A 12,519-nucleotide genomic window follows, 5' to 3' on the forward strand; every position below is an offset into this window, starting at 1 on the left:
TACCTCAGCTTGCAGCAGCTTTGCAGGCTGAGTGGACAGCCATTCCACAGGAAGTGATTCGTCATCTCATCGCTTCCATGGGCAGGAGATGCCAAGCAGTTATTGATGCTCACGGGGGCATACTCGTTATTGACATTGAGTAACGTTAAACTTCAACTAGTGAGCGTGGACTTCGCCTTTGCAGACTTTGGATGTTCAGCAGTGAATGTGCAAAGTTTCACACGTGTCATACAGAACTACCCGGAATAAACTTGTTAACAATTTGTCTCATGTTTTGCCTTTTGCGTTTCTTTTTTCGAAGAGTATATATTGGCTTATAATCCATATAATTTTCCATTTCAAGAAATCTTAAATGCTTTATTTTTTACAAAATTACAGAATTGCAAAATTAAGGATGCAAATTAGACTACAGCTTACAATCAAAACTCAAAGCACTGATCCTTTACGGATAACTAATTCCTCTCACATAAGAGGTAATGTTGAATTTCACCTAAAATTAGACCATGCAAAGTTGTCAAAATCATCCAACTCTGTAACAAAAAATTTTAACATTTTAAAGATATTTGTCAAACTTAATAGGGGGAAAATAATTTTAAAAACTCAAGCATAATATATTTAATGGCACAGTTTTCTTTGCACAAATGTGCTTGATTTTGCTGGTTTAATGGTATTTTGAATGTGATCTTAGAGGAGTGAAAAATTGCTGTTATTTGAAGAAAAAAATCTTTGGAAATCATTAGTGTCAAGTGCCAGTCTAATAGAATAATGGGTAACAAACATTGAACATATAATTTTAACAATCTGTATTTCAAACTTAAGCTTTATCTTTTATCTGATATTGGGCTGCACCTGTCCCTAGGACCAGCATCATGGACAACACCTACACCTACACACACACACACACACACATAAGTAAATATACTTTTATAAATCGATATAATGAAAATAACATGGGATTTTTATGCCCTTTAGGTATTGATAATTTGATCTTGATTTGTTTCATAAACTGCTTCCAATTTGAAACTCAAATATGAAATGGACAGATGTTTCAACATATGAATTTATTTACCTCAAGATTTCCTCTTTTAATTTTTTAGTTGCTGTTGTTGGTCCTAATGGAGTTGGGAAAAGTACCTTTTTGAAACTTTTGATGGGTAATCTAACACCAGTAAGTTTCTAGCCAGTGCAGATCAAGATCATACTGTATTCTTTGGCTAACATTTTTCTTATAATGTAGTAGTGTATGTATTCAAATAAAAAATGAAAAATAAAAGCTCAAAGTTTTTAAGAAATGAAAGCAAGTTGAGTTTTATTGGGCAAGGACTGACAATCATAAAACTTGTGAATATTTGAATTTATTTCATTCTTAGCTTCAGTCTTGTAACAAAGTCATTCAATTTAAATGAAATATTTGATGTATGGCAAGATGCATTGAATGTATTTATCCTTCATTTTGCATATGTTCTTTCATTTTAGTGATTAATTGTGGATTTTATATTTTCCAAATAAAAATTTACACTTGTGGATCTACATCTGTAAATATAAGAAAAAGTTTTTTATTGTTTAAATAGATTCAAGGATACATCAAATTTGATGTAGCATATAAATTTTGCCGAAATAACTAACTTTTCATGACTAACACATTTTTTACCTGTGTATAGAAAAACAAACCTTATTTGTGTACAGGGTATCAGGAATTAGCAGGTTCAATCCATAAAATATATATTGTGATAACTTCTAAACAATATATTGGTTTGTATACAAAAATATTTGAAAATTGCACCCTAGAATAAGGTAAGTGAATACTCTCTGTTTCACCTGTTTCATAGTTAATGAACTGTACTGATTTTGTTTAAGCATGAAATAATATTTACATAATCCAGCTGACCAGAGTGAAAGATGGTCTTTTATATTTATAATGTAGTCAGAAGAGTTGTGAACCTTTATTTTGTATCATTGTTCTTTCTATTTAAAGTGTTTTATGCATATTTTAATATTTACAGCTGGCTGGTGAACAAAGGAAGAATCATAGATTGGTTAGTATTTCAAAGTGTTTTGTAATGTGGTCAAATAATAAACTGATGATTTATTTTAAAGTTAATGATCAACTAATTTTTCACAAACAGTTTTTAAGAAAGTATTTTGAAATACTTAGAATTATTAATATGATTATAGCTCAACCAGAAGGTGGTTTGATTTGCCAATGTAGATTTACATTTATTACTGTTCTATATTTATGATATCAGTAGTCAGTACCTCATAGTTCCTGTTTGAAAATTTGTGAAAGTATATAGTTAAGTTTCAGTGTTTACATGCATGTTTTATAAAAAGCTTGTCAATGTCAAAACCACTAGAAATGTAGTTAATTCTGTAATCTTGTAGATAAAAGTATCCACCTATGTTTATTAATGAAGAGAGCCAATAAATACGTTTTTAACCTCTCTCAGTGTTTAATGTAACCTCTTTACATAATTCATTTACTTCCTTTTTTGTTTAGTGCAAAAGTTAAACATTAAAAATCTATGGAATAAGTAGTTATCTAAAACCTTAACCTGGGTGTTTATTAAAGGCACAGATAGCCTAGTTTGTTTGCACCATAAAATACCAAGCCAAACCATTTATTGAAGTACTGTTGAAATGAATTCTTTTACAGCGTATAGGGAGATTTGACCAGCATTCTGGTGAACAACTAAATCTTGAAGAATCCCCTGTGGAGTATCTTCAGGTATGCAAGTTTCTACCATGGAGGTTTAGAGTTACTACTTTTTTTCTCTTTATGTGAAACTAATTACAATATTATGTGGAACAATTTAGTTCAAAAATTTCTTAATCTTTTCGACTGGATCAGTATTTAAAACCTGTATGGTAGTTTATGTTGAACACTGTGAAAGATGATTTCATACTTAAATAATAACTCATTATATTTCACTAACAGACACTGATAGGTACATTTTAATATAATTAACAGGAATTGAGTCATTTTTATTAATTTGTAATAAATCTAACAAGAGTGCAGTTTCAAACCCAGGAAAATCTTGGAAAATAAGTTCTAAAAATTAGAAATCCTTGAAAAAAATAGCTGTTTTTAAATTGTAATTCTGAAATAATTGACTTTATTAAAAGAAATAAATTTTTGGTTATAGGAAGCTGGACATGCTGATATTTTATTGGCCATTGTAGCTTGTTTAATGAATTAAATTGACCAGGAGAATTTGAATGGATCCTGGAAACTTGAGTATATGGAAGGTTATATGGAAAAGACCTAGTTGAATGTTAATTCTCTTTTCGAAAAATTTAACTAGTTTCTTTTTTTTTTCCATTAGCTAAGGGTATTGTAAATCTCAAATACTGTAAAAAGGTAGTATTAACCTCATTGTACTCAAACTTTAAAGTAGTGACCTTGTTGGATACTTTAAATAATAAACAACATACTTTACATATTATGTGTAACATAATTTTCCATTGGAATATGTGTATCTTTTTTGAATATTTCTCAAAGTAGATTCTTTAGACATACAGTGAAATTTTGAGAGTACATAAAATACTATTCCATGAACAGAATTTTCAGAATACCACAATAGTGGATGAAAGAAACAGTATTAATGCTACCAAAATGTAACACTGTTGAAAATGTATGTTTATTTTTCCTTCAAAACTGTTTAACTTCCTGTATTTTTAGGCCAGATTTTTTAAAGTATAGGTTGTAGTTTTTTTCAAACATTGATAACAAAGCATTTAAAGTGCTGCTAAATAAAGTCATTTCACTTTGAGTTACATGCTTCACCAAAATGTTTATCTTTGCAGAAAAACTTTTATTATGTCTTCAGTTCCAAATTTATTCTTTTTATTTAAGCAGCCAAATCAAATTTTTATGGCTTTTGGTTATAAAAGTTGTAACTATTTTGAGAAGAAAATTAACTTTTAATTTCTTTATTTAACCATACAACAGTGGCACTATTTTTAAACTCCTTTTTAATTATACCACTTTACTATTAATATATTTTAATAAAATGTTTATTATCAAGTACATTATACTTCAAGTTTTATATTATCTTAACTTTTACTCATGTAGTTCAAAAGAAATGTTGAAGACAATAATGAAATATTGCAGGTTTGTGCAAGGGTCATATGTGTAAGCTATAAACAATTTCAAAATTTAATGAAGTATAGCTTGAAACATAAGATGGTAGACAAGTACATGCAACTAAAAGGACTTTTGTTGAATGCAGTTTAAACAAGAAATAAATTTTGTCAACTCTTCACAGTTGTCGCATTCACTTTCACATTGAGCTTTAGAAGTTACATCTGCATTCAACTTGTACGTTATACTCTTATAATCCAACAACAATTATTTTGAAATTGGAACCAAGTTGTCATTATTAGGTAGATGTACTGTTAGTTTGTACTATTAGTTGCTGTTTTCTTCATATTAACACTTAGTTTGTTTCTTACTAAAATGTGTTATAGTCAGAGAGAGAGTTAAATTCTGTTTAGGTTTTACTTTTATATTTTAGTTATGCATTATTTGAGTTTTAGAATTCATATTTGAAAGGTTTAATAATTTTTATAAAATGAACAAAGTCTATCCTTGGCTTCATTACCAAGGTGTATAAAAGGATTTTGCAGGAAGCTATATATATATTATTTCTGCCATTCATACTCTTATATTGCCTTCAGTTACCCATTGACATATGTAAATAATTAATGATAAAGAACAGTAAATATACTACAAATGAAAAAGTAAATACATGAAATTTGGCATATAATCCAAAGAAGATGTTTTAAGAGTATTCAGTGAAGAGTTGAAAAATTTGTGGTTACTTCTGTATTGTAATTTTAAGCATTTCATTACACTATATCTTGATAGTAATAGCTAAAATTAGTGGTATGATTGAAAAACAAAAGGGGAATTAAAGTGTAAAGATTTACCTTAAAATAACTTTTGATATTAATTTAGGAGATTTTAGAAATAATTCAGGTGAAATTTGAAAACTAAGAAAATAAATAGTACTTTTTTTTCTCAAAATGAAAATTACCTGAAAGGTGAACTATTCAAAATCTGGGTGTATGTAACTAAATTAAATTAAATTTTATTAAAAATAAAAGAAAAAATATTCTATTTTTCTCATATTACATATTTTGCTCAAAACTCTTCTCATATATTGAACAATTCTATCTACTAGTTTCAATTTTTAAACAACATATAACAAATACTATGTAATTTGTTGCACTTTGCATCATGCCATTGTTACCAGGTTAAACCTATAGTTTATTTTTGTCCTGTCATAATTTTTTCCAATGAAGTATTGTCATGTATTTCATTTTGGAAAATAACTGTCTAAATAAGATTAGATGTCATAAAACAATGGTATATTTAACATTCATCTGCATGTATTTGGTAATGTCATTGTCAATGTTTTAGTATCATTGAAGTTTTACTGCTCTATAACCATTTCCACACAGATCAAAGACCATGTCATCGGATTGTTTTTTACTTGTATTGAAAAGTTTTTACCTATAATTTTGTATACTAGCAATACCATGTGTGTGGTGCATATACCCAATTTTATTATTCATCAGGATAATTACTAATTTTATTATACACCCAATGTATTGGGACTCCAAATAGAAGAGTTTTGTGAAAGAATCAGAGAAGCTTTGTTATTTTTTTCTGTATATTTGTCTCAAAAGTCACTTGTTTGAATGAAGATGGGTTAAATATTGGAAATTTTATTCAGTCCATAAACACACACAGCCTTGTTTTATTCAACCACCACTGTGAAATAGTCGTTGTTTATATTAAGACACTTAAGTGCTATCGAACATAATATCAAAGCATTAAATTTTGAGAAAAGAAATATATATATATTACAAGTGATGTAAAAATGCATAACGTAATTTGCAGTATTTTTGATCATTTTATTATCAAACAGTGTAATTTTCACTAAAATTACAATTTGCTTCAAAGAAACATTTATTTTTTTCATTTATATCATAAATTTGAGGAATTTAATGTTGTTTTTTTTTAAATCGCAATTGTGGTATCTAATAGACTAATTAGAAAATTAAAAATAAAAATTACAGCTTTATTTAATTCTCTGTTAAATGATGTTTGGATGTTCTGATATCTATTTTGCAGAGATTGTTTAATTTGAACTACCAAGATGCCAGGAAACAGTTGGGTACTTTTGGGCTTGTTAGTTATGCACACACTATAAAAATTCATGACTTATCAGGAGGACAGAAGGCTAGAGTTGCACTAGCAGAGTTGTCTCTCAGAGCTCCAGATGTTCTTATTCTGGTAAGTTTTTAATGTTTACTTATATATCAGTTATACAGGAAAAGTACAAAGTGTTTTTATTATCAATTTAAAAGAGCAAAGCACTATAAAATAAAGATTTTTTTAAATTTTGTTGTCATGATATTTATAAGTATGATTTTTTTTTACATGAAAGACTTACAAATTTTATGATGTATTTTTAATAAACTAAAATAAAGATGTGTACATGAGTATATTGTTTGTTTTGAATAGTCCATACAAAGTAATTTTCATGTTAGGATTTAAAATGCTTTTTCTTCATTTTAAACATTCTTTAAAAAAAAATTAATCTGATATCTTCTCTACTCTATCTAAAAATGGGATTGCTCAATATGACTGACATCATAAGCATAAAAAATTAATCTAAATTTTTTTTTTTTTCAGAATGGTTTTTAATTATAACATTAAACTACATTAATTTATCCTAAGTAGCTTTAAGCTTGTAACAATATAATTCTATTTATAGTTAAATTTTATTGTTTTAATGCCCTTTCACCATGCATATCTGCTACCCATGCCATTATAAGTATTGTAAATCACTCAGGGCACTTGCTTCTTACATTACACTATTCAATTCATTTCCTACAAGCAACTTGCATGTGTGCCTGATGAAACATTTGTATTACATTATTATTATCTATTTTATTGAATTTAATCTTAACTAACCTAAAAAAGAATCCCTATTTGTACATTTTAGTCACTTTTGTAATAATAAAGAATAAAATGTGTCAAATAAGAAATGAAGTACTTACTCAATCTTCTTTTTTTTCTCTTGCTGTCAAGTATCAAATACATTTAAGCCTACTTTTTTATACTAATGGTAGTAATGCATTAAATAATTATTTATTTAAATAATGCACCAGAGAACCTAGAGTAATAACATGCAAAAAGTAGATAACTTTCCCTAACTGTCAAAAGTTTTGTCTATCTTACTATGCAACAAGTGCAAATTTATTTATGCTAGCTGTTAAGTTTCCCACAAGAACAAAGGTTGTACTTTGAATGAAATTTACACTTATCTGTTAAGAACAAAACATTATACAATACCTCATTTGATAGATAAAAACCTTGAATTTCTATTAGTTATAGGTAACATATAATTAAGAGAGGATGTGAAAGTAGGGATCTGATTTTCTATTCAATAGCTCTGTAACCAAACAAAATTGAAAGTATAAAAATTATGGTTTGTCTGAGCAATCATAATTTAGAGTGACTACCTTAAATTTAATTTTATACATTTTCAAAGAATGGTAAATAACATGGAGAAGACAAGATACTCAAATGTGTCACACTCGGGGAAATTCAGTATGTTTTTTAATATTGCCTTCTAGAATTAAGAACTTAAAACTTATATATTATTATATTAGAATATGAATTATTAGCTAATATTTTATGGTATACTAATTAATACAACATAAAAAGTAGTTTAATGAAATTTTGAATGTAAGACACTAAAACTGTGTCATGTGCAGTAAATGATACCTGGGATGAGAGTGTTAAAGATTAAATATCTGCTGTTGTCATATCTACACTTCAGATGACACTGTAAATAAAACTACAGCATATAAAGAGGGGGTTGAAGATTAAATATCTGCTGTTGGCATGTCTAAATGACACAAGATAAAACTATAATGTATAACAACTTGAGAAGATGAGACATGATACAGTAGTTTTTCAAAGAAGAGACATTACTGGGAGATATAGTTGAATAAATAAATATATATAAAAGATATTAATAAAATAGGTAAAAAGTTAAAGGAAAGCATTAATTCTTTCTAGAAATATACAAAATACAAAAAATCATATAAATACTTTTGTCTCGATGTTATTAAATTCAGTCAAAAAACCATGTAAAGTAATAATTAGAGTAAAATAAAGTAAGCAGGTAAAATTATATAGGAAATTTGCAAAATAAAAAGGTAAAACAGAGAACTCCTCCTTGAACTGCTAGTCTTTGTTTCTGTTGAACACATTTCTTTTTCATTTTGGCTTGTGGACATTACAGGTCAGATTTATTTGTCATCAGTTCATAACATTTTGTACCAACTAACTCTATGCTTTCTATATACTGACTGTTCCTTCCTTTCATATTCTGTATTAACTTTTGCTCTGATCCATATTGTTTTCTATGCCCAGTCTGTGCTTTAATGTGTCACATGTCATACACAGCATACCTCCTTGGCTTTTTATTCCTGTTTATTTGTCTACTGGAATCAGTTCATTTTCTATCATGTTCTTTTGTCACCTTTACTGGTTGGGCTCATCAAGTTACCTGCACTGTGTATTCTTCCCTTTCTCTTGAATCTTGCAAATTTATCTGTTTATTGTCCCATCTGATCCTCTACCTCACAAGCCCTTGGCTACTCATTTCCATGGTTCTTTGAAAGAAGTTATGTAGACCAGCATGTGGACCACTCCTGACACATTTATTTCACACAGGTTGCACCATCTGGTGGTTTCCTGCTCACCTGTATGTGACCTTCTCCTGAAGCCATTCTGTATATTTTGGTACAATTCTGAGTTGTTATGTCATTTTTGTTTCATTACTCCATAGGAGGCTCCTTTTCTCTAGTGAATCCTCCTACCAAGGACCATTTAATTTTCTCCAGGTGCTGATGGTCAGGACTGGAGTTGATCAACTGATTATGGTCCATAATGCCATAGCCACTCTACACACTTTCTTCATCTTGGGTTAGAAATGGATAACTTATATCCTTTGTATCCAACACAACACTAGTTGTTTCCACTTAGGTAAAGAGTATTCTCATTCAGATGTAATGCAGTCTTCCATGAGGGTGCACAGTTCATAGGTGTTCTTCAGATCCATTTGAAAAGTTTTCATCTAAATAATTTTACACCATTTTTTCCACTTGTTTATTGTGGGATTTTAGCTGTAACTGTGAGAAGAGGTAACTGTACTGGAGGTAGATACTTACCTCTTCTTCTACTTTACACCTGTTGTTTCTACTTCCTGTGTTGTTTTTTGTGCTTATTCTTGAAGTGAGGGTTCTTTTGTCATAATTTGTATGCTTAAATTTGGCTTAACCACATGGTATGTATATGTGAAATTATGGGGGAATTTGAGGCCAGTGGCAAGCAAAAATTTGCCAATATATTTGTTATACGTTGTTGGAGGTAGGCAGTTTCTCCATTGTATATATATACAGGGTGTTCGGAAAGTCACTGTGCCGTTTTGTCTGTTAATAAATATATAAGTGCACAGTCACTTTCTGAACACCCTGTACTATGTACCTTGTAATTTGCATTACATTTTCTAAAATTCTTGATGATGAGAAACCCACTTAAAATAAAAATGTATCTCAGAACAACTGGTACAGGTATTAACACTTTTACTGATAAGGAGAGAACAATGTTTCGACCTTCCTAGATCATCTTCAGTTTAAGAAAGAGAGAGTGTTTGAATGTAACCATTGATGGTTACATCTCAGGGACGAGAGTATAAACGGGTATAGGATTGTAGGGGGCATTGCAGGTGGATTTTAGGTTATTAATTAATTAGTATAGGTATAAAGGTGTTTCTTTATATTCGTTATATATTTTGGTTTTATTTGCTGTATAAGTAGGGCTTCCTTGATTTTGCATTTGTTTATATTTGTTTCCCTACTTTATATCTGGGTGTTTTCTATGGTTATGTTGTGTTTATTTGATTTGCAGTGTTCAAAAATGTGTGAAGGTATTTTTTGTATTCTTTGAATCTGGTTTCCATTTTTCTGCTTGTTTTTCCAATATAGAAGTTGTGTCAGCTGTTGCATTGTATTTTATAAATTATGTTGGTGTTGTGTTTGTCAGTGTAGTGTTTACATAGTACAGACTTTAGTTGTGTACCTGGTTTTTGAATAAATTTCAAATGTTGGTTATATTTTTGCTTATGTCGGGAACATATGGTATGCAGCAGTATAAGGTTTTCTAGTTTGTTGTATCTTGGGATTTATTGTTGTTGGTCTAGCTGGCTCCTTTTTTCAAAGACTCTTTTAACTTTAAATATATTCTTAATCAACTAAATCATAAATCTTTAATGGCCAATTCTGATGTAATCTCCCTCTTCACAGAAGTCCCAATTTATGAAGCCTGCAGGATAGCTTTAGAACTTTATATCCAAGACCCAAACACATTAATTTACATCCACAGCAACCAGTTAGAAACCCTTATAGAATTTGCTACTACAAAAACTAACTTTATGTTCAATAACCAAAACTACCTACAAATAAATGGTTTAAGTATGAGGAATCCCATCTCTCCAGTTCTAGCCAACATTTTTGTAACACAGATTGAATCACAAGTGATCAATTCAGCCTTACACCCACCACTATATTGATACAGGTATGTTGATGCTACAATTGCTGGATTCATATCCATAGAACACACAGTCATGCTAACTCAATACACCCCAACATTAAATTCACCTGTAAACAGGAACAAAATAACCAAATAACATTTCTTAACCTTAAAATCACTAGAGCTGATACACAAGTCAAAATACAAATCTACAGAAAAATCACCCATACTGGACTATACATTCCCTGGGACTCAGCTCATGAAACAAAACAAACACTCAAAATATTAAGAAACCAAATAAGCACAGTCACAAAGCTATGCTCACCCAGTAAATTTAATGATAAAATCAACAAAATAGAACAACACATCATCAACAAATTTCCTCACGAAAACGTGGAAAACATTATACGCACACACCTAGACCAACAACAAACAAACAACAATAAATCCCAAGTTACAACAAACTATAAAACTTTATACTGCTGCATACCATATGTTCCTGACATAAGAAAAAAATAACCAACATTTGGAAAAAAAACTTATAATAAAACACAACATTCCATTAAACACCAAATTTATTCAAAAACCAGGTACAAAATTGAAGTCCATATACTACGTAAAAACTACACTGACAAACACTACACCAATATAATTTATAAAATACAATGCAACAACTGCCACAACTTCTATATTGGAGAAACAAACAGAAAAATGGAAATGATTCAAAGAACATATAAAAACACCTTTACATGTTTTTGAACACTGCAAATCAAATAAACACCACATAACCATAGAAAAGACCCAGGTACTAAGTAGGGAAACAAATACAAACAAACGCTAAATTAAAGAAGCCTTACTTATACAGCAACTAAAACCAAAATGAAACCAATATAAAGGAACACCTTTATACCTATACTAATTAATAACCTAACATCCACCTGCAACACCCCTTACAATCTGGTACCTGTTTATACTCTCATCCCTAAGACATGTCTGTCAACAGTTACACTCAAACACTCTCTCTTTTTTAACCTGAAGATGACCCAGGAAGGTTGAAACATTCTTTTCATCTTATCACTAAAAGTGTTAATACCCATTACCAGCCATTCTGAGATACATTTTCTAAAATTGTTTATGTTGAAAAAATGAGTTAATAATTATGAAACTTTGTAGAATGGACGGCAACTGCCTGTTGTAGAGACACAAATGTAGAAGACAATGTTTTAAAAGTCATCTACCTGAAAACGAAAGGCAGAAGACTTTCAAAACATCATCCTCTACACTGATGTTTCCACAACAGGCAGTTGCCATCCATTCTACAAAGCTTCATCATGAATACTCTGCCTAAACAATCTATCAAAGAGTTAATAATTAATTTTTAATTTTTTCCATGTTTCTCAACAAAAAGAATGTGTAGCTTCATTTTCTAAGTAGCTTTAAACTCATAACAGTATAGATTTATCTATAATTAAAGTTTATTGTTTTAAATGCCTTTTAAACTGTATGTGATTTCTATTTATGCCATTGCAAGTTATAATTTAGTTGGGGAATGTGAATTGAATTACGTTACTCACAATCTGTTAGCTGCTTGCATACTTGCCTTTCAAAACATTATTATTATATTGTCATTATTACTTGTTTTACCTAATCTAACCTTAGGATATCCTTATTTTTACATTTTAGTTACTTATACACTAATAAATTAATAATATACATGAAAAACAAGAAATAAAAAACTTAAATCTTCTTTTTCATGCTATTGGTTGTTGATTACACTTTACTTTTTTGTACAAATGGTAGAAGTGCAATAAATTTTTATTTAATTAAATAATGCATGAAAGAGCATTTCTTATAACTGGGTGAAAATTCAGGAGTTTTTTTTTATTAATATTGCCTTATAAAAT

The 12,519-nt window shown here is 29.5% G+C and overlaps 1 protein-coding gene across 1 annotated transcript in view; it reads left to right on the top strand.

Annotated features, from left to right (window-relative positions):
* Positions 1–12,519, top strand: part of LOC143244694 (ATP-binding cassette sub-family F member 1) — a 98,817-nt gene that overhangs the window by 79,373 nt on the left and 6,925 nt on the right. The window contains exons 13-16 of the mRNA XM_076489809.1: positions 1,098–1,168; positions 2,004–2,036; positions 2,654–2,725; positions 6,140–6,301. Of these exons, the coding sequence (XP_076345924.1) occupies positions 1,098–1,168; positions 2,004–2,036; positions 2,654–2,725; positions 6,140–6,301 (338 nt within the window). The remainder of the gene's footprint in view (positions 1–1,097; positions 1,169–2,003; positions 2,037–2,653; positions 2,726–6,139; positions 6,302–12,519) is intronic.

Source organism: Tachypleus tridentatus, chromosome 2 (assembly GCF_004210375.1).
Source record: "Tachypleus tridentatus isolate NWPU-2018 chromosome 2, ASM421037v1, whole genome shotgun sequence".
NCBI classification, from domain to species: Eukaryota; Metazoa; Arthropoda; class Merostomata; order Xiphosura; family Limulidae; genus Tachypleus; species Tachypleus tridentatus.